We start from the raw sequence: 22,731 nt of genomic DNA, 5'->3' as shown, positions 1-22,731 counted from the left end.
CCCAGTCCCCATCCCATGCCTGGGTTAGAAAATGAAGCTGGTGCACCTCATCTTGCTCCTGTTCAACGAGGAAAGCCTACCCAGAGGGCACCCCCCCCCAAATGCTATTACTCGTGTATGCATGTGCCTTCTGATGTGACTGCTGATAGTGGTTACATTTGTTTTAATAGTGAGAAAATACACACGAATTCAAATTTAAAATAAAGAAACTGTCTCACGTGTTGTAATCTGATAACTTTTTGTAGTAGATCGAGGTGGTGTGGTGGGCACTCGTGGGGAACTTGTAGAAACTGCCGTAGATGTAGATGCTGTCAACAAAATTAAGTATTAAGAATACAATCAAAGGCTGAAAACACAATACTTTTATTTAGATAATCAAGTGATGATAATTTACTGCCATTCGTCAATTCACCGATAAATGAAGGCCTCCCCCAGACTACCAGCCTTGGTTGTTGTTTGACCATACTTAACCATACTGATCAGTATAAGTTGATGAAGGGGATGGGGATTGCAATGGCCAAGCTCAAATGGTAGAGTTCATAGCACAGTGTGAAATTACCATGCTAGAATTTTCCCCTATTTAAATTACATAATGCATATATTGAAAACATAACATTTATAACAATGAGGCAGAAAATATGTATATTCAAAATATGTTGAAGAGCACAACAAATTGAGTATTTTAACAAAATTACTGATGTTTATTTACTAATTACTAATTAGGAATTGGGATTGAATGAACAATTTTATAAATAGCCATTTTTATTGTTATGAAACGAGATTAGCAAACGTAATTTGTATAAATGTTGTCAGTTATGTTGGAAATGTATCTTATTAGCATTATTGTTTGAAATGTACTCTGTTGTAAGCTGGAGGTTAACCCAAACTTAGAGTATTAAATATATCTGGAAACGTTGTTGGTATTTCCATTATTTAATAAGTGTAAAATATTGTTTATCCCGGAAAAGATTTTGACCCACATTGGGCAGCATTGAAATATATTTTGAGAAAAAATGTGTATGAAATGTCCTGATTAACATGCTGCATAGCAAATTTATTTCAACATTTAATTAAAATGTAATAGACTAATTTTCCTTTGAGAATGAAGGAATTGTATGTAAAATTTTACAAGGTAAAACTCAACACATTCATCAACTCATTCAGTTGAGATAAACAATAAAACAAACTGGAAAATAGCACAATAATGTACACTTACGTGGAGTATGAGTCTTGTGAGTTACGTGAATTTTTGTTGTGGTTTCTTTTGGGGTAGTCGTAGATTTGGGTGGTGTGCTTGGAGGCGCGGATGTGGAAGCTGATGTGAAGAGAGTGCGACAGATTAGCCTTTTTATTAGCAGAGCACACAAGACATTAAGCAAAAGCATGATAACAGTGAAACGAGGTAAAGCATTTATCCTCACGCAGGCAGGCTTGTACAAGGTAGGCCTGCACGCTGATGTGATTGTGCCAGTCGATTGGATAGAGACGGATAAAAGCAGCATCAATTGGGATAGATGGCTTCAAATAAATGATGATCTCTGAGTGTCCATTGGAGTTGCCTTCAAATATCTGAAAATAACAGCCAGTGCAAATATGGTTTAAAATCTCCTGTCAGCATACTTTTGTGATTTTTAAAAACATATTAATGATTCTACAACACTCTTACAATGAACATGTCGTTACTTGTTGAGACCTGTAAAAGTGTTACCTGGTCTATCGGCACCCAAATGATTCCATCAATGCTGTAGGACGCTGTAAATTTTGTAACCCACTCATCATTCTTTCCCTTGATTTGGAAACCAATGACCTCAGTGCCTGAAGGAAACTGAAACTGTATGTAGGGGTTGCTGGAAAACAGTAAAAAAAAACATTATTAAAGTTTGCAATTCTACCACCTTATAATATAAAGTGAAACGTTTTCTCATGTGGATGTGTTTGAGGTTCTGAGGGCATACTTGTCATATTTGTCTGGGGTCCATGATTCATGAGAGTCTGGCTCAGAACTTGCTGATTCTGGTGATGTTTGCTCTTCACTTGAGGAGGAATATGTTACCGTGGGGATGGTCATTATGTAATAGCAAGCTGCAATGAGAAAAAACTTAATTGACATTTTATACCCTTGTGTATTGTGAACATGTTACATTTTATTAGTAATATTATACATTTAAATAGTAGTCTCAATGATTGTGGCAAAGTATTTGATATAAATATACTTTATTTGAAGGAGGGTCAATCTCACTGCACTCTATTGTATAATATATTGGGAACCAGAGTAAAACCACGTAGTGTTCATATTTTATGAAAGTGCATAAACTTCAGGTACTCAAAATGGGTACAACAGTCTTACGTGTAGTAGTCTGAGTCTTTGGAGTTGTGGTTTCTGCCGGGGTAGTCGTAGATTCGGGTGGTGTGCTTGTAGAAACAGGCACGGATGTGGAAGCTGATGTGAAGAAAGTGCAACAAATGTGCCTTTTAATTTAATATTCACTTAATCAAAAAGTAATTCATTCATTGAAATGTAATGTACTAATTTTACTTTGTGAATGAATAGAATGCTAAATTAAAAATAGTACTTTTTGAAGTCCAAGAATGTAATACTGTGTTTTTTATTCAAATGAAATATTCAGTCACACATTCTCAAACATGCTTTCTTCAAAGTAAAAGTAAAAAAAAAATCACAATTCATTCATCAATAACAATGCCTTAAAATATTTTTTTTACGACAAATGTGTTGAGTTTTTGTTTTTAATTGTACCTGTGCACCTCTGCAAATGCATCATCACCAAATCATTTGTTTCATAAAAGTAGTTTTGAGACAGTGCTATAAATATTATACCCTTTAATGGTGGGAGCATTTCACCATTCGACAATGTAGACCTGCAAGCAAATGCCTATGCCAATGACCAATTACCCTGAATGCATCTGATCTTGTCATTTCTTCCAAGCTAAGCAGTGGTGAGTCTGCTTAGTACTGGGATGGTGACTAATGTAGATCAGAAGGTGTTGCGGGCTTGTGTTACAGGGTGGCCAAGATATGACAATTCTGCAATGGAACTTTTAATCTCTATGGAGTTTTGAGGGTTAAATGCATGTGTTTCTCCAGATCTCCAGTTTCCTCTCATGCCATCAAATGACCAAATATACGTATCGAGTCCTCACCTAAAACAATGTTGTGTGACTCATTGATGCTCTCCTAGATACATATATTACAATATAATCATTATTGTTGTAATATAGCCCAGATAATAAATTTGTTTTAATATTACTAGCATTCTAGAAGTGTTTCATTGAGTCATCGCATCATGGATTTCAATGTATGATCTCACAAATGGAAAAATTATGTTATTACACTTTTATTGACAAGTGGTAATCATTGATGATAAAATCAGCACCTTCCCAAAACTGCAGTAATTACACATGGCTCCAGTTTGAAACATAATTTTCAGCAAATACAGTTTTATACTTCAAAGTAAAAACTGTGGATGATGAGCTGAGTGCTCAATAGACGTCGAGGTGTGTAACTATTCTAAAGAAAATACTAGAGTTGTGCAAAAACTAGTCGATAACTTCCAGAAATGTTAGAAAGAGCAGTGTAATATGTAATCCTTACATTTGGAGGAAGACTAAAAAACAGGGGACAAGAGCACAACAATGTACACTTACGTGAAGTATGAGTCTTGTGAGTTACGTGAATTTTTGTTGTGGTTTCTTCTGGGGTAGTCGTAGATTCGGGTGGTGTGCTTGTAGAAACAGACACGGATGTGGAAGCTGATGTGAAGAAAGTGCATGAGATTAGCCTTTTAATTTATCATTTACATAATCAAAAAGTAATTCCTTAATTGAAATGTAATGTACTAATTTTACTTTGTGAATGAATAGAATGCTAAATTTAAAATAGTACTTTATGAAGTACAAGAATGTAATACTGTGTTTTTTATTCAAATGAAATATTTAGTCACACATTCTCAAACATGCTTTCTTCAAAGTAAAAATAAAAAAATCACAATTCATTCATCAATAACAATGCCTTAAAATATTGTTTTTTATGAGAAATGTGTTGAGTTTTTGTTTTTAATTGTACTTGTGCACCTCTGCAAATGCATCATCACCAAATCATATGTTTCATAAAAGTAGTTTTGAGACAGTGCTATAAATATTATGACCTTTAATGGTGGGAGTACTTCTCCATTCGACAATGTAGACCTGCAAGCAAATGCCTATGCCAATGACCAATTACCCTGAATGCATCTGATGTTGTCATTTCATCCAAGCTAAGCAGTGGTGAGTCTACTTAGTACTGGGATGGTGACTAATGTAGATCAGAAGGTGTTGCGGGCTTGTGTTACAGGGTGGCCAAGAGATGACAATTCTGCAATGGAACTTTGAATCTTTATGGAGTTTTGAGGGTTAAATGCATGTGTTTCTCCAGATTTCCAGTTTCCTCTCATATGCTACTATCAAATGACCAAATATCCGTATCGAGTCCTCACCTAAAACAATGTTGTGTAACTCATTGATGCTCTCCTAGATACATATATTACAATATAATCATTATTGTTGTAATATAGCCCAGATAATAAATTTGTTTTAATGTTACTAGCATTTTAGAAGTGTTTCATTGAGTCATCGCATCATGGATTTCAATGTATGATCTCACAAATGGAAAAATGATGTTATTACACTTTTATTGACAAGTGGTAATCATTGATGATAAAATCAGCACCTTCCCAAAACTGCAGTAATTACACATGGCTCCAGTTTGAAACATAATTTTCAGCAAATACAGTTTTATACTTCAAAGTAAAAACTGTGGATGATGAGCTGAGTGCTCAATAGACGTCGAGGTGTGTAACTATTCTAAAGAAAATACTAGAGTTGTGCAAAAACTAGTCGATAACTTCCAGAAATGTTAGAAAGAGCAGTGTAATTATGTAATCCTTACATTTGGAGGAAGACTAAAAAACAGGGGAAAAGAGCACAACATAGTACACTTACGTGAAGTATGAGTCTTGTGAGTTACGTGAATTTTTGTTGTGGTTTCTTCTGGGGTAGTCGTAGATTCGGGTGGTGTGCTTGGAGGCGCGGATGTGGAAGCTGATGTGAAGAGAGTGCGTCAGATTAGCCTCTTCATTTGCAGAGCACACAAGACATTAAGCAAAAGCATGATAACAGTGAAACGAGGTAAAGCATTTATCCTCACGCAGGCAGGCTTGTAGAAGGTTGGCCTGTACGCTGATGTGATTGTGCCAGTCGATTGGATAGAGACGGACATAAGCAGCATCAATTGGGATAGATGGCTTGAAATAAATGATGACCTCTGAGTGTCCATCGGAGTTGCCTTCAAATATCTGAAAATAACAAGCAATCAGTGTAAATATGGTTTAAAATTTCCTGTCAGCATACTTGCATTGTGATTTTAGAAACATATTAATGATTCTACAACTTCTAGATTTGAAGCTTTCGTGACTGCAAGGATTCATACTCTTAGGTTTTTCGGTAAAGTCACGTAGGTAAAAAAGAAAAAAATATATAAATAATATAAATGAAATTGCATTTTTAAATAAAATAAATAATAAATAACAGATAATAATAGAAATAAAATAATATAATTTTATTAAATAAAATTATATAATTTTATTTCTATTATTATGTCTACGCACAAATTATATTCTTTTATTTCTATTATTTCTATTTTTTTCCTACGCGACTTTACCGAAAAAACCTATAATTGTATTTCTATTATTATATATAACTTTATTTATATTATTAGTTCTATTATTTATTTTTTACCTACATTACTTTACCGAAAAAACACAAGAGTATTCTACAACACTCTTACAATGAACATGTCGTTACTTGTTGAGACCTGTAAAAGTGTTACCTGGTCTATCGGCACCCAAACGATTCCATCAACACTGTAGGACGCTGTAAATTTGGTAACCCACTCATCATTCTTTCCCTTGATTTGGATTCCAATAACCTCAGTGCCTGAAGGAAACTGAAACTGTATGTAGGGGTTGCTGGAAAACAGTAAAAAAAACATTATTCAAGTTTACAATTCGACCACATTATAATATAAAGTGAAATTTCTCCTCATGTGGATGTGTTTGAGGTTCTGAGGGCATACTTGTCATGTTTGTCCGGGGTCCAGGATTCATGAGAGTCTGGCTCAGAACTTGCTGATTCTGGTGATGTTTGCTCTTCACTTGAGGAGGAATATGTTACCGTGGGGATGGTCATTATGTAATAGCAAGCTGCAATGGGAAAAAATATTTTAAAATACTTAAAAAAAAAACGCGCGTTAATGAAATGTCCTGTCCGAGCTGCTCCTCCCCCTTCTCCCATCACCCCTCCCCTCATCGCCCCTCCCCCTCCCCTCATCGCCCCTCCCCCTCCCCTCATCGCCCCTCCCCCTCCCCTCATCGCCCCTCCCCTTCCCCTCATCGCCCCTCCCCCTCCCCTCATCGCCCCTCCCCCTCCCCTCATCGCCCCTCCCCCTCCCTTCATCGCCCCTCCCCTCCTTCCACATGCCCCGCCCCTGGGCGTGGCTCCCCGAGGCTTGCCGTGACGTCAGGGACCACGTGGTGATTGACAGGCAACGTGAGTTGAGCGTGGTCAATTAGAGCCGTAAAAAAGATTGTTTAAAAATATATTTTATTAACTTTCATTGATAGAATATAGTATTGTCATCAGTGTGACATAGCTATACCAAGTTGGCAGTCGATAGGATATTGGGAATACGGTTGAAATTGAGTTACAAGATTTGAGGATACGACAACACACAGACTAAGTTAAATAAAAGCGTGTAAAATGTTTAAAATATGTTTTGGATTGTTTATGATAGAATATAGTATTGTCATCAGTATGACATAGGCATTTCAATTTTTTAGTCGATAGCACATTGGGAAGTGGGTAAACATTGAGTTACAATATTTATTTTTTTAGTTAAAAAAGCGTGTAAAATAAAAACAAACTGAATTGACATTTTATACCCTTGTGTATTGTGGACATGTAACATTTTATTATTAATATCATTAATCTAAATAGTCGTCTCAATGATTGTGTCAAAGTATTTGATACAAATGTACTTTCTTTGAAGGAGAGTCAATCTCACTGCACTCTATTGTATGATACATTGTGAACCAGAGTAAAACCACGTAGTGTTCATGTTATGTAAGTGTATAAACGTTGGGTACTCAAAATGTCTTACGTGTAGTAGTCTGAGTCTTTGGAGTTGTGGTTTCTGCCAGGGTAGTTGTAGATTCGGGTGGTGTGCTTGTAGAAACAGGCACGGATGTGGAAGCTGATGTGAAGAAAGTGCAACAAATGTGCCTTTTAATTTAATATTTACATCATCAAAAAGTAATTCATTCATTGCAATGTAATGTACTAATTTTACTTTGTGAATGAATAGAATGCTAAATGAAAAATAGTACTTTTTGAAGTACAAGAATGTAATACTGTGTTTTTTATTCAAATTAAATATTCAGTCACACATTCTCAAACATGCTTTCTTCAAAGTAAAAATTAAAAATCTGAATTCATTCATCAATAACAATGGCTTAAAATAAAAAAAAATATTATGACAAATGTGTAGAGTTTTTTTATTGTACTTGTGCACCTCTGCAAATGCATCACCAAATCATTTGTTTCATAAAAGTACTTTTGAGACAGTTCTATAAATATTTTAATGGTGAGAGCATTTCTCCATTCGACAATATTGACCTGCAAGCAAATGCCTATCCCAATGACCAATTACCCAGAGCACACAAGACATTAATCAAAAGTATAATTACAGTGAAACAAGGTAAAGGATTTACTCTCAGGCTGGCAGGCTTGGAGAAGCTGGACATAAAATTTGATGTGCTTGTTCCAGTCAATTGGATAGATACGGATATAAGCAGCATCGCTAGGAATAGGAGGACTGAACTTGATTATTTTCACAGAATTTCCATCAGAGTTTCCCTCAAATATCTGAAAAAAATCAGTTGAACAAGAGTTAGCCAACACTACTGTATTGTGATTTAAAATTGTTACGAATGGTTGCAAAATATTGTGAAAAGCAACATGTGGTAACATCATGGGGTCTATACAAATGTTACCTGGTATAATGGTATCCATAATGTTCCATCAACACTATAGGAAACTGTGAATTTTGTAACCCACTCTTCCATCTTTCCCTTGATTTGTACACCAATGACTTCATTTCCTGGTGTAAAATTGAACTCTATGTAAGGATATCTGGGGGAAAAATTAAAAACAAGTAAATAACAATTTTTCATGATTGATATTTTACAGTATCATTAAATATAAATGTTAAGGTGAGTGTTTGTGAGGGGGGAAGGCATACTTGTCATCTTTATCTGGAGTCCATGATTCATGAGAATCCTGCTCAGAACTTTCAGAATCTGGTGATATTTGCTCATCACTTGAAGAAGAATATTTAATCCTCGGGGTGGGCATTATGTAATAGCAAGCTGCAATGAGAAAACCAAAACTAAGATATAATTCTCTATGTATTGTGCGCATTAAACATGAATGTAGCAACATCTATTCGTGAACTTTTTTTTAGCTTTCAGTACACTTCTAGGCATTCCATGATAATACTTTTGAACAATATAAATATAATCTGTAATGTTTAAATATTAGGTAAGCAGAGGTAAACCTGATTATGAGAAGTAAAAATATCTTACATGTAGTTGATTGAGTCTTTGGAGTTGTGTAAATCTCTTCTGGGGTGGTAGATTCAGTTGACGTGCTTGTAGAAACAGATGTGGAAGCTGAGTTGAAGAAAGTGCATGCCATTAGCCTTTTTATTCTCAGAACACGCAATACATTAAGCAAAAGATTGATTACAGTGAAACAAGGTAAAGAATGCACCCTCAGGCTGTGGTAGTAGCTTAAATAAATTTTACCATATTAGGAATATATTTTTGAACGTGAAACTAAATAAATGCAGTTTTTTAGTTCAATTAATGAACCTCCTCTTATTTTATCTCAGCATACAATTAAGTTTCAATCACTTGATTTCATGTACTTTAGTTTAAAAAATCTCTCGAATGCTATGTCATCATTTATAAATAAAGTAATGTGCATTTTATCAGCATAGCCTATAAAGCATAGATTAATTCATGTGCTTTAGATATCCTGTAATTATTTTGGTGCTGGATGCAAGGGACAATCATAGGCTTCAGTGGCAACCCACATTATTAGATTTTTAGATGGCAGTTCCTTTATTAGAGCATTTGTACCAGATTTAACTTTCGAAAATAGTTGTTATAACGCAGTTGTTTCTCAAACTTTTTTGGCTCGCGGACAACTCAGCCGATGCAAACATTTCCGCAGACCACCCCAGCCAGCCAGCCCATCATCCCTGGTGACACAAAGCATTCACTTCTCTATCTAAATTCCACTCATACTAAATGATTAATATTACCGGAACATAAAACGTTTTTTTGGTAACGCAGCTGTAGCGATTTTTTTAGGGGGGTAGGGTGGGGCATTTCATTTAGATCTTCGGGTTAGGGTTAGTTAATCAGGCTAGTTTACCTAACTTCATTTTTAAATTAAATATAAGTAAAATGTAAATTAATGTCCAAAACATAAGGTATAAACGTTGTCATTATTGTCCAGATCAACCTCCGTTTGCATCACAGAACCACCTGGAGGACCGTCAAGGACCACCGGTTGTCTGGGGACCCACACTTTGAGAACCACTGTTATAACACTTGAACAATTTGGTAGAGTTATCCATAGTGCTCACTCGTATGGATTTTCGTTGTGCTTTCTGAAACGAATTTCTTGGTGGTAGAATGAGTGCTGGATGATTTTGTAGTGTGTTCAGTGCTGAATGTTGTCTCTTCAGCTGAAAAACACAGAACATGAAAATGCAAATTATAAATAAATAAAACTTCTGTATTTTGTTGCAGGAAAATAGTTTGGGTTTTTAGGGTAATACGGTATCTGCAATTTCTAAAACAATCTCTTCATTATTCACCTCCTACCTCTTCACAAATAGTCCTATATACTGTAGGCACAATTGTAAAATTCGCTGGAGGAATATTTATGATATAAGGTGTAACATTACAGAAGGTGTACTATGCTTGCCTTATTACTTTAGAGGTGGGGAATAGTATATGTTGTGTAGATATTTACTCTGGCACATCTGCATAATGCCAAAAGAAGTGGGTTCCTTTGCAGTATCTCCACAACTGTTTCCAAACATTATCATTAGGAGATCAACAGCCAATGCCAGTGTTGCTCCCTCTCCTTTGCGCCATCCCACAACTTCCAAGTTCTGCCTCTACAGTATCCTATCATTTGGCTTCAGGTCTTCTCCTTGATTTCCAACCCGAGGTGCTATTTCGATTTCTGTCAGTAGCCTTTACCCGATTACATGCCCCACGCATGGCAAACCTTACTTGATTACATCCACACAACTTTTCTGTGATGGTCTATTTTCCAAATTCGAATTTGTTTACCCCACCCTGTCATGAGATCCAAAGTATTGTGCATGCACCTTTATATTCTGAGGTGAAAATAAGCTTGTGTTCCATTTTCTTTGTAGGTGTCAGCTGACCAATTAATCAGAGCTTAAACACTTGTCTTTTAAAATCAATTACCTTTCTTTTCTTCCAAAGTGGTGAATTGTATAGTCCACCAAAAACCCATCACACTAATAAAACAAGTATTTTGACCTCCCACTCACAATGCCTTGTCTTGTGCACATTACTGTTAAAATACGGAGGGAGCCTAAATAAACATTCATTTACAAATAACGATATGGTTTGAATCGAAGATTACTTACGAGGCAGTGTAAACACGGGTAGTGAGTATGTAAGATCAAGATGTGTAGCCCAAGGTGATGTAGTACTTTTTTGAGTTGATTTATGAGTGCTTTTATGGGTTTCCGCTGGAAAAATAAAAGAATAAAACATTAATTCAGATATGTAACCAAACTAAAAATAACAATTTTATTTTTCAAAAGTGTACAAAGTAAACTCACTTATTGGTGTTGTAGTCGTTGTCCCAGTTTTAAATGGTGTGGGAGCTAGAAAAGACATAAAATATTGTCAAGTGGGATTATACGATCACACACAGTCAATATTAGCTGTTCCATTACTTATGTAGTTATAGTAATTCTATTTTGCAGTCCGTTTGTCAGTCACACACACACTCACTTTGGTGCATCTTGAGTGCAATAATCTATTTTAATCGATGCATCATTGTACGTGTAATAGTGCAATGATGCACTATTATAAGTTGGTCTATACATGCAAGGAAGCCATAACGATTACAACCCTATGACCTGTTTTGTGCAATGAAACACAACACTTGATACTACTTTATCCTATTTAAACATGTATGTTGAACTTATTTTGGATCGTACGCAGCCAACCTTGATAATCGGAGGTGTGGGGGAAGGACAACAAACTAAACACACACAAAAAATCAGTTCTACATCAATTAGTTTTCAATATGGAATTAAGCGTGGATAAACATATTTCAAGACAATTGACATGGCATCTTATGAAATCAAAAGTTAAAAAAGGATCCCAATACTCAAATCAATTGGAAAGATAATTCAAGATAAGCAACAAACATGACCACGTGATTGTATGTACTTACTGATCTGGCAGTGACAGTAAACTCTGACTTCATAGTTGAGGCACTGAAGTTCTGGTTGCAGTCTGTTATAGCAATGTAGACCGTACATTAAATCACACGTCACACCATATTGTCCAGCTTCGTCGTACGCCAGGGGGGTGTCCTTTACGCGGCACTGAATTGTCACAGGTGATTCGCAGAAGACGTAAAATCGACGTAGGTTTGTGAAGCTCTCAAGGTCACCTTCCTTGTCCGTAAAGGGTGAGTCTGAATCCATCCAATCTGACCAGCCATGCTTGGTACACCCTGGGGGCAACAACTTTGGGGTTGTACTTGGTGGTGGGGTCGTTGGTGGAGAAGTTGTAGCAATAGTTGTTGACTGCTCGGTAATTATCGACCGACAGCAAAATCGCACTTCATAGTCAAAGCAGAGTGGGTAATTAATTTGCTTGTCGTTGTGGCATGAAAGACCGCTGTTACTGCAAACCACACCAACTTGATGGGTAGCATACCATGGTACATTCAAACCACTTACACGGCACTCAACACCAGACACAGCAGATTCGTCACAATAAGAGTATTTTAGATGTAATGCGGTGTGGGATTCAAAATCACCACCATTGCCAATTGATGGTGAACCACTATTCATCCACTCTGACCAGTATCCACCTGCACACTCCTGATACACGTACAGGAAGACAAATGTTTGGTTAGAAAATCTGCTATAACTGAATGCCAAATATTCAACACCGACATAAAAACCTCGCATATGTAAGTGAACTGACAATAAAAAATATGCAGATTCCTATGTCAGCCTTCTTTCATCTGTTATAATTCCAAGTCTACGTTGGTGATCAAAATAATTGCTTTAGGTGGCATGGAGTGGATGGCACATGTATACGTACTTGTATTTACACTTTCAATATGTAAGGTATACGTCTGAATACTTTATGGACTATTCATATAATTAAGTTAAAGCTGTGTTATCCAAAACTCAAATATATTAAACGTTAACTACTGTATTTTCAAGGATCATAATGTCAATTACTTATAATTCGGCATCATGAAAAATATGCAGCTTCGTCCCCATTTTACGTGATCGGCCAAGTCCAAATGAGATGAAGGATGTACAAAACAATCGCCTGTTACATATTTAACTGAAACCAAATTATTTTTTATTTTCAGCTACTTCACAATGCCCATTAACAATTTTAAATGATCATCGATGTCTCGAACAAGCACAAATATTTATTTTAACTTCAGTTCAACGTAAACATGTTAGATTCTGCAATCAAATACTTGCCTCTCTGGGTGGCGTAGTACTTTCAGGAGTCTGTAAAGTGGTGATTACCGGAGTGGTGGTGGTTTTGACAGTGGGGATTTCTGGAGTGGTGGATTCTGTTGTAGTGGTGGTGGTAGTTTCCAGAGTGGTGATTTCTGGAGTTGGTGTTTCTGGAGTGGGGGATTCTGGAGTGGTGGTGGTAATTTCTGGAGTAGTTGTTTCTGTAGTGGTGGTGGTGGTTTCCGAAGTGGTGATTTCTGGAGTTGGTGTTTCTGGAGTTGGTGTTTCTGGAGTTGGTGTTTCTGGAGTTGGTGTTTCTGGAGTTGGTGTTTCTGGAGTTGGTGTTTCTGGAGTTGGTGTTTCTGGAGTTGGTGTTTCTGGAGTTGGTGTTTCTGGAGTTGGCGTTTCTGGAGTGGTGGTTTCCAAAGTGGTGATTTCTGGAGTTGGTGTTTCTGGAGTGGTTGTACTCTCATATACTGTGGTTGTTATTTCTTCAGGTGTTGTTGGAGTTTCTTCATACCCTGTGGTGGTTGATTCTGGATATGTACTTTGTGACTTAGTACTAAATCCCCCTGTCGGACCAATAGTAGTGGCTTTACAAGGCTGGCCTAAACAGTGGATGCGTCCTTTGGAGCAGTAACTGAAACACAGAGTACAACATGTATGGTCACATTGTAAATGTCTTATGAATTATTGTATATAATATCAGACCTAAATTGATAGCAACAAGAGTATTGTCTGTAACATTGATAAAAAACAAACCATCACAATTGGCTCATATTAGTTTTCTTATTTAGTTGCAGTGACATAGTAGCCTGGTTCGCATGGGCCCTGGTGCAAGGAATTAAACAGGGTCCCCTGTCCAATTTCTCCCCTCTTTGTAGAGTGATGCCTGGGCCTCTCCAGCCCATGGGTCCTGGAGCAGTTGCACACCTTCAAATAGCGATACCACTGGGTTATATGTCATACTTAAACTATTAGAAGTTGTATTATCAAGGTCATAGTATGTATACACAATGACCTACTCTTGAATGTTACGTAGTATGGTCTTAAAAATATGCTTCACAACAATATGATTGGGTAATGCTGTGCTGAAATTACATTGTGAAAGGATGTGCATTTTTTGGAGCATACACACAAGCCAAATGGGAAGTGTGATAATCCTAAGGCTTTTAATTTGCATGCTACATTTTAAAATGACTTAAAACTCTTTCTATACACGGTTGAAACCTTTTTAATTTGATCTTGTTGGCTATTTATTTATCATCATATAGTATTTACTATTTGGGCACAAAGTATAATTTTTTATCGTATTCTTTGGTTCTTTCGGTAAAGTCACGTAGATAGAAAAATTATAATAAAAAAAGTGAATAAAACATTGCATGTTTACTGGGCAGTAGCTTATATAAACAGTGCCCATACAGTCATGTACAAATACTCTTATGTTGTATTATATACCTATTCTGTAAAAGTTTTTAATTTTAACTAAAATGAAACAGCACAAAAAGTATTTAATTAATGAGCTATAGAACAATTCTAATTATTTGACAAAAATAGAGAGGCATGTGCATTGACATTGGGTAAATGATAAGTCGTGAAGACTATGCACATGCATACTAGGAGATGTTACGATCTGAAAAGTTGTACATTTAATTACAGTGTCTTATTTACAACCAATTACATCTTGAAATGCATTCGGCAGCTCTACACAACTGTTTATCTTCATTTATCGGGTTTTCTTACCATGTGTGACACTTGTCTGACATCGTTGGTATCACAGCACCCTCCTTGTATTTTATTCCAGCCACAATTATACAGAATACGCACTCGTCCTCCTTGACACAGCTTTTCTCGGACTCATCCAAAACCTGGTGTCGTGGAGACATTCACAAGGAGAGAAACAAATAAACTACACTGCTCAAATGGTTTCATGCGTTGTACATTCTTACACTCAAGTTGTTCAAATTATGGTTACTAACGAGGCCATTGCCAGGTAAGGCATTGAACAAAAACAAGACAACAGCAGCCCCTTTTTGCTGATCTACTGTTGGATGAGGGCCTCTCCCCACACCGTGCGAGTTGTGCGGGTTATATGACCATACTTCACCGCGCTGGTCAGTGCGGGTTGGTTAATGAGGAGAGCACAGATGTGGGCGCAGAGGAGTACAGCCTACAACAATGGATTTTGATACTTTTCTTTGTACTACCCACCGCACAGCACAGCTCTGCAGCCGACTTTGACAACGTTGCATACACGAAGGTCATCCATACAAGCACTATCCAGGCTCAAAACTGCTTAGCTTCTGAGATTTGATGAGGTCTGGCGCATTATTAAATGATTTAGTCAAAGGACAATTCTGGAAGACATTGCGGCCTGCTCCAATGTATACTACGCATGCCATGTGCAGGTGAATATAATTCCACTTACAATCCATTTTCTACCCTGTATGACTCAATACTTGAGTTATTATTAATTACAAAAATTGCAATTCAGGATACCATTATTTTCCTTACAATACATTTGTGATATTGAATGGGTTACATGTAGAACCATATGTATACCTCACCAAGTCAAAATGTTATCAGGATTATGAGTGTTTAGCATATGGGACGAAACTGGAATACCCAGAGACAATCCACCAAGTCGATGATGTTAAACCACTCTAAGGTTTGCGTTCACAAACACTTTCTGTTCTGCCATCTCATGGCCACTTCCAAGCACAGCAGGTTTTAAAGATTCACAGTTCAGCGTGATTCACCGACCCCTGCCTCTAAAGCGCTCGATTACAGGTGTGTGGCGTGTGTGCTCATTTATGCGGTGTTCAGAAAAGAAAACTATTTTAAGGTTTATTAAATTCATGCAGGATGCTTACGTAGCCATCGGGACAAGCGCAGCCCTCCACGCAGCTGTCCTTGCAGTTTGAGAGGATGTCATTATAGAACATGGCATTTTTGCATGTCTTGGGACACGCTGAGGTGCAAGCCGAGTACTCCATTGGGCAGTGGCCGCATTGCATGGCTAAGGATGGAACATGAGAGAGAGAGAGAACATGGTCACAAGGGATATGCAAACAGCTTCAAAGTGCGTTGTTTTATTTGGTTAATGAAAAACCTCAGACCTAATTTAACATTTTCTATGATAACATTATATATTAGTAGTCTATTAAACACACAAACAAAAAAGCCATTATTTTTCAGCATTCAAATAGCATTTTCTTCAGCATTAATACTTGAGTCAACCTCGCAATTAAATAAAAATGTCATGATTTAGGGCTGTGATTGATACTAAGAATTAGGTCCTTTTTTACAAAGTGGTGACTACATGGCATGCAACGTAAACAAATACAAAGTTTTGCATTTTTATTGTTCCTTTTCATTGCATATATAAGTGAGCTAGAATAATCAATATGAATTGATGAATCAATTAATTTCTTCACCACTATTAAATGTACACTAGTAAAAAAATACAAACAAAAAGTTTCGTGTGAAATCCAATTCCCATTATTCTATATTATTAGCATCTGATAATCTTAATTTCTAATACATTAACTCAGTGAATACAGGTTAAATCAAATAATTAAAAAGATTACAAATTCCCCCCTGTGGTAGAATACTTTCGTTAGATGAAACTGTGAGGAAGTTTGGGAGTGTAGCCTTGTGATTGCTACAGAAATATCTCCCAATTCTGGCAATTTTTTCCACAATAAAAAAAGATATAATTGCTGTGTTGTGCTGATCTTCTCTTTGTGTGTAGGAGGCCTCTTATAAAATGAAGAGATGATTATGTGAATAGTCCTTAGCATTTACAAGCCAGATCAAAAAGTGACCACAAGATAAATATGAGGCTTGTTTGAAAACTATATCAAGTACACACCTCCGAGGTCTGTCTGGAGACATGTCCAACAATTCCACACGCGCCAACATCGACATCACAACAAAAATCAAGTGGCACAGCTTTGCAGGCAATCTAGAAGCCAATGGCACTTCACTTACGGCAGAGTTCGTCGCTCCTCCACTCGATGGGCACACCGTTTGCACTGCACTCGTAGGCGTACGCCGCAATAGCAGTGCACAGGCACTCGCAGTCACCGCCGCTATCGCAGCCACACGCATCGTAGAGGCAACGGTCAGCGTACGGTGCCACAGCGACCACGCCGTGACAGTCGGCGAACAGAGATGAGCGGAGCACGCCGCACTTGCGCTGCGACCACGCTGCCCGGTGAGGGTGCATCAGGCACGTGTCGTTGATGACCACGGCCGGTGCGCAGTACGCGTGCACCTGCATCACATGACACGCAGTGGGGGAGAACGGCAGGGAGGGAGGGGGCGGAAGGTGTGGGGGTAAGGGGGGGGGGTTTGTGGGGTTGATAAATCGAGGGACAGGAGGAGGTTGGGATTTGAGACGGAATTGTTGAGTTCATCAAATGCAACACGCAATAACAAACTGCACAGTGAAAGACATTGGTAGTGGCAAGGGTCTGTGGCAACATTTTATCGACTGACATTTTTTGTCAAACTTGGACAGTATTTACAGTTAGAGTATAATATAATAGACAAGTCTATTTTTCCCACCTTCCAGCTGTCACCGAATATGTTTGGCATCTCTTCAGGTGGTCCTGCAGCTGGTGTCACAAAGTCATCATTCTGATCACCATTGAAGTTTCCACATAAGCCTTCCACCTGTGGGATTAGATGCATATATGATTACAACAAATATAAAAGTGCAATTTTCACCATAGATATTGCTAAGAATAAATATAATTATTGTCTTTGCTAGTTATAGAATTGTACCATTTGCTTTTAATATCTACATTCGTCTAGACAGCTAATTTAGAGTCCCCAATTCCTGTCGTGCTTGGAAGACATGAGACTCAAGCTGGGTAAACGATGGTTCCAACCGACACATATCAGGAACACTACTTAGAACCCTACTTACTTTCTTGTTTGCTTCCATCCTTTCAAATCTAAACACATGAAGGGTTTTCTGACCCCCGATGCAATGAAGAGCAAAGCACATCCGTGTGTGCGGGCAGCTCACGTACCAAACCCATGTATTTGGGGTGAAGCCTGATGTAGAGCCGCGTGCTGTAGTCCCACTGGATGGACACGCCGATGGGAGTGTCGACGAACAGATAGAGACCTGCGCGGCGAATATTGAAATTGCCGGTGGAGTCCACGACATTTTTCCCCCGCACCAGATCTATCTTGAAGACATCGCCATTGTGAGCACGCCAGTACTTGAGGCCGATGTTCTTGGTGCAAGTTACACCGCTGCTGCCGCACGGCACGTTCTCGACCGTGAGGATGAAGCCGTCGTTGTCCACGTCGCCCATGTCGGTCAAGTTTAAACTGCTGTAGTCTATCAGGCTGTAGATTGTCCGCGCAAGCACATACTGGCAGTTGCCCTGGAAGTCATAGGCACGTCCATCAAAGGTCCTGTAATGCGGGTCGCCGTACACCGTGCACACGCCTGGGCAGCGCTTGTGCTCACACTCCCAAACCTGTCCATTGCACACACTGTAGTGCAGAAAAAAAACAATGAATCCAGTTATCATCAATGCGTACTTTTTGTAAACACTTTCAATCTCATGATGAAAGTGTGAATATGCATTAGCTCTGTCTGTCTGTCTCATCGGTCAATTTATAACAGGGGTGGGGGCACTAACACTTTATTAAAGATGATCCAGTACTAATGAATATTTGGTCTAAAATAGTTGTGTTGCTCTAAGGGACCAACCCCCGATTGATGTCTGGCAAAATTTATCAAAGTGTCACCCAAAATGTGAAGCAAGCCAGAGGAAAACATACTTTCAACAACGAACAACTGTTGGAAAGAGTTACAAAACCCATGCGGATGGACATTTCTTTAATCAAAGGAATTTAGAAGATGTTGCCTTCTTGAGAAGAGACAGGGACTGGCGGTATGGTCAGTTCAAGGTATGCAGCAGTAAAAGTGAGTGTGTATATGTGCTGAACTACTGCCTAACATCGAACTCGCTGTTGGGACATTGTCCAACAAGCACATTACAAGGATACTATCCCTACAGCACCCATGCTACTGTGAATCATAGCTTGCCCCTTTAAAGTGGTTAATTCTCAAATATATAGTCCATGATGGACTCCTTATATAAACACTGCCACATGTTCCTGCTTCTCAGTTACTGAGTGTGTCTGCGTTTAGGAGTGTTGGTTGAGAAAGTTTTCAATGCAACAATTTTAAATGGGCTACAGCAATATTGCAGTAGTTCTCAGACTGTGCTATGAATGTGATGACCCATGAATTACATTCCCAGCCACGGTTAACATTAGTGCCCAACAATATCTTAATTGGTTCTGGATCTCCCCTCCCTACCCCCACCTCTCAATCAACACCCAACGACCAGCATGGTGAAGTAAGGTCATTCAACCTTCATTCCTTACACAGCATGGGGAGGCGTTCATCTGGCACTGGATTGACAAAAAAACTCTAGATTGTTATCAATGATTTCAGTGCCTGAAGAAGTTCCCAGCACGTGGAGCTAAACGTCAGACATCATGCATAACAACAACACTAAGTACAGCACAAAAGCACACCAGAGCTATCCAGCAGAACCACTTAAAACCAACGTAGTAGTATTATTTATTAGTGGACACCTTACCAGTTGTTGCAGTCGAGTGTGATGCTTTGTCCCGTTTGGAAACTTTGTCCGCCGTGATAGCAAGGGCAATGGGCGGGTTGCACACATTTAGAGCCGTCCCACACCAGGCCCGTCGAGCATTCGCAACCAGCATCGCATTTCTCCGTGATGCAGTTGGACAGGCTGGGCTGTACGGGGGGAGGCAGAATGGCATTAGGTGGGATTGGGATGAGAATACTGGAAAACACCAACAAGACACCCCGTGGCTGTCAGGTTTCAGAGATGCCACTCACAATAGATTGACCGTTCAGTGCGAAGGGAAGTGCCATTCAAACGGTTTAACTCACACGCTGCCACTGGTGAGATTAGTTTGACAAGGGTGGGGTTATTGGTGAATATTTTTGGGTGGTTTTCCCTGTGATGTTGCGTATGTTTCTATATGAAGGCATGACACGGTAGTTTCTCGGTGTGTGAGCATGTATGGATGTATGTTGAACTTCTTCCACACCGTATGTAGCCAACCAAGCTAATCCGAGGTGCGGAGAAAGGACAACAAACTAAACACAAAAAGCAGTTTTAAAGAAAAAAAAATTAAATCTAGATTTTAAAGTGCATAGCTCCAGTGGCACTGTACAAGTGCATAGCACTTGAATATGTAGAATATATGAGACTTGTCAACCCTGAAACCTCCTGTTGGGGTGAATGCGGGTAGCCAAATTACAGCTGGCCAATTCTGCTAGCAACTCATTTACGCTGTCATTGCCAATTATGTCACGTACATGTCTTTAGGTAAACCCGCGATGTAACATTTGTTTGTGCCTGTTATCAGAAACTATTTGTTGAACAAAAAAAAACGAATTCCGTTTTAGGTAAATTGCTCAACTAATTTAGACAAGGGGGAATGTTTTATTTGAATATAAGCTGAGCAAGTATATACATGCTATTGGAGCTCAAATGACACCGCAATACCACCATCACCCCCTGCCGGCTATTGTTCAGTATTTAATGTAATTTTATTGTGCAGACAAGGTAATCCGACGCCCTCTAGTGGTTACTCCCACACATGACCCCTCCCTTAACCTGAGAGCTCTGCGCTCATTTATTTCACAGCAGTGGATATCATGACACTCATCAACATGTGCTGATTTTAGGCTTATCATCTTGCAACCTGTAGGAGCGCGAAACCTTTTTAAGATCGACAGAGTTGAACTATCTTGTGAGCTCCAAATACAAAAATCCCCCGTATAAAGATTGTTGGGGCAAGTGCTGTTAGTGAGCACCTATGATGACCGGCACGGTACACGAGGGGGTGGGTGGCCAGCATCACGCCCGGCCGCCTTTGTTTCCCCAGTGGCAATATTTACACACCACACTAGGTACTCATTTGAGGCTGAGTCAACCTCGGGGAGGCCCAGGACTGGTTCAGATAATAGTCACTGGTGTTGGCCATGAACAGGAATTGAACTCGCGTCGCTGGGTTTTTAGCGCAGTGCGCTAACCGCCGCAATGATGAACACAAGACACACGCACAGAAAGTGACGGAGGTATACAGATGCAGAGACGAGTAGACCAACGCAGAGAGACACGCGGAGATACACAGAGAGAGAGACATAAATAGAGACCCTGAGAGAAACAAAGACACGGAGAGAGAGAGAGAGACAAGAAGACATGAACAGAGAGACATGAACAGGTAAGGAGAGAGCACGGCACTAGAATGCGCTACCGTGGTGACATGGCTCAAGGGAAGCAAGTTCGCAGCTTTTTGCAGACGTTTCCAGTTCGAGCCCAGCGGCTACTCTGGTTATTACTGAGGGTGTAATAACCATAAATAACCATACATTTGGGTTGCCGTCGTGGCGAGATATTAACTCCCTCGTCTGGTATGCAGGAGGTTGTAGGTTCGATCCCGACGACTTTATATTTGGAGTTTGCATGTTCTTCTCATTGTCACGTGAATTTTTCTCTGGGTCCTCCGGTTTTTTCCCCTCCACATTAAGAAACATGCATTTAGAGTATTGGGCTGCTATAAACTTCAACGTGATAAGCCACTTCATTCAGCGATCATTTGTGGCCAAACCGCTTCTAAAATAAAATCAATATAGCTCAGTGGACTTTATCTGGTAAAAAAATGGTTATCGTTGTATCTGCTTTACAGTGGAAGGACTTGATCATTGTTTATTGGTGCCAGGGTCCCAATTGGCCAAATTCGAAAAATTACTAATAAATTACTCAAATAGCATTGCACACAGCAGCAATCATCACCCCCTACTGTCAGAGGAATGCACATTTTCAGGCCAAGTGCTGAGTCACCTTGTGCCCACATGGACAGCTGCCACGAGGGGTGCCGTTTAAAATATGTTGAAATGAAATGTAAGGCGCTTTGACTTAGCTGAGGTATTTGAGAGCCATATAAATGCAAGATTATCATTATTAAATCAAGGGAGTTATATCACACGTGGCCTTGCATGAAACTGTTGCTGCCTTTTGCAAGTTTATCCAGTGAAACAGGATAAAAAATATATACTTTGCGCTCAAATCATAAATACTAAATAAATAGCCAACAAGATCAAATGAAAAGCTTTTCAGCCATGTATAGAAAGAGTTGTACGCCATTTTAAAGTGGTCTGAGATTCCTCGGCACAAAGGGTGCTATGAAAAAACAAATCATTATTATTACAGAAGGACAAATGGAAAGACATATAGACATAAATGGAGCGAGAGAGACACAGCGATAAAGAGAGAGAGAGAGACACACACAAATAGGGGACGAGTGGTTTTCTTCCGGGAATGAGTGTGGCGTTTCTCTGGGATTTCGTGCTCACGTTGTTCATGTTGCCGCAGGTGACAGGGCAGGAGGACTTGCACGGGGACCACTGCATGTTTTGGGGGCACAGTCCGCTGTCGTCAACGCAGCCTTCCGAGCTCCAGCAGGACCATCCACCGTACTCGCAGGTGCTGCAAGCGGAGGGACACCATGAGGTCATTGCAAACACATACCCACGTCACGATTGGTCATCAGTATCTTCTTAGTTCTTTCGGTAAAGTCACGTAGAAGGAAAATAATAATATAATAAAAATAAAACATAATAAAATAATTCTCACGACGTTTCGGCCACAACGCAAGCGGCCATCCTCAGGTGAAGAACAGGTCTGTCGGAAAGACAGCGTCTGAATGACGCTGTCTTTCCGAAACGTCGTGAGAATTATTTTATTATGTTTTATTTT

At 39.0% G+C, this 22,731-nt stretch overlaps 1 protein-coding gene across 1 annotated transcript in view; it reads right to left on the bottom strand.

Moving 5' to 3' along the window:
* Nucleotides 1–22,731, bottom strand: part of LOC144724781 (mucin-5AC-like) — a 50,338-nt gene that overhangs the window by 9,056 nt on the left and 18,551 nt on the right. Inside the window, exons 18-45 of the mRNA XM_078604168.1 lie at nt 22,329–22,461; nt 19,528–19,694; nt 17,932–18,406; nt 17,462–17,569; nt 16,883–17,168; nt 15,763–15,908; nt 14,633–14,757; nt 12,911–13,529; nt 11,629–12,286; nt 11,006–11,050; nt 10,808–10,912; nt 9,764–9,865; nt 8,694–8,780; nt 8,351–8,477; nt 8,103–8,241; nt 7,821–7,974; nt 7,211–7,303; nt 6,128–6,254; nt 5,882–6,020; nt 5,201–5,348; nt 4,996–5,094; nt 3,664–3,768; nt 2,348–2,440; nt 1,956–2,082; nt 1,709–1,847; nt 1,422–1,569; nt 1,217–1,315; nt 219–308 (exon numbers count right to left, since the gene is read on the bottom strand). Coding sequence (XP_078460294.1) covers nt 219–308; nt 1,217–1,315; nt 1,422–1,569; nt 1,709–1,847; nt 1,956–2,082; nt 2,348–2,440; nt 3,664–3,768; nt 4,996–5,094; nt 5,201–5,348; nt 5,882–6,020; nt 6,128–6,254; nt 7,211–7,303; nt 7,821–7,974; nt 8,103–8,241; nt 8,351–8,477; nt 8,694–8,780; nt 9,764–9,865; nt 10,808–10,912; nt 11,006–11,050; nt 11,629–12,286; nt 12,911–13,529; nt 14,633–14,757; nt 15,763–15,908; nt 16,883–17,168; nt 17,462–17,569; nt 17,932–18,406; nt 19,528–19,694; nt 22,329–22,461 — 4,883 coding nt within the window. The remainder of the gene's footprint in view (nt 1–218; nt 309–1,216; nt 1,316–1,421; nt 1,570–1,708; nt 1,848–1,955; nt 2,083–2,347; nt 2,441–3,663; nt 3,769–4,995; nt 5,095–5,200; nt 5,349–5,881; nt 6,021–6,127; nt 6,255–7,210; nt 7,304–7,820; nt 7,975–8,102; nt 8,242–8,350; nt 8,478–8,693; nt 8,781–9,763; nt 9,866–10,807; nt 10,913–11,005; nt 11,051–11,628; nt 12,287–12,910; nt 13,530–14,632; nt 14,758–15,762; nt 15,909–16,882; nt 17,169–17,461; nt 17,570–17,931; nt 18,407–19,527; nt 19,695–22,328; nt 22,462–22,731) is intronic.

The sequence above is a fragment of the Lampetra planeri genome, chromosome 21 (genome assembly GCF_965212315.1).
Source record: "Lampetra planeri chromosome 21, kcLamPlan1.2.h2, whole genome shotgun sequence".
Lineage (NCBI taxonomy): Eukaryota > Metazoa > Chordata > Hyperoartia > Petromyzontiformes > Petromyzontidae > Lampetra > Lampetra planeri.
The sequence above is the reverse complement of the archived record's forward strand: the minus strand, read 5'-3'. Positions and strand labels throughout refer to the sequence as shown.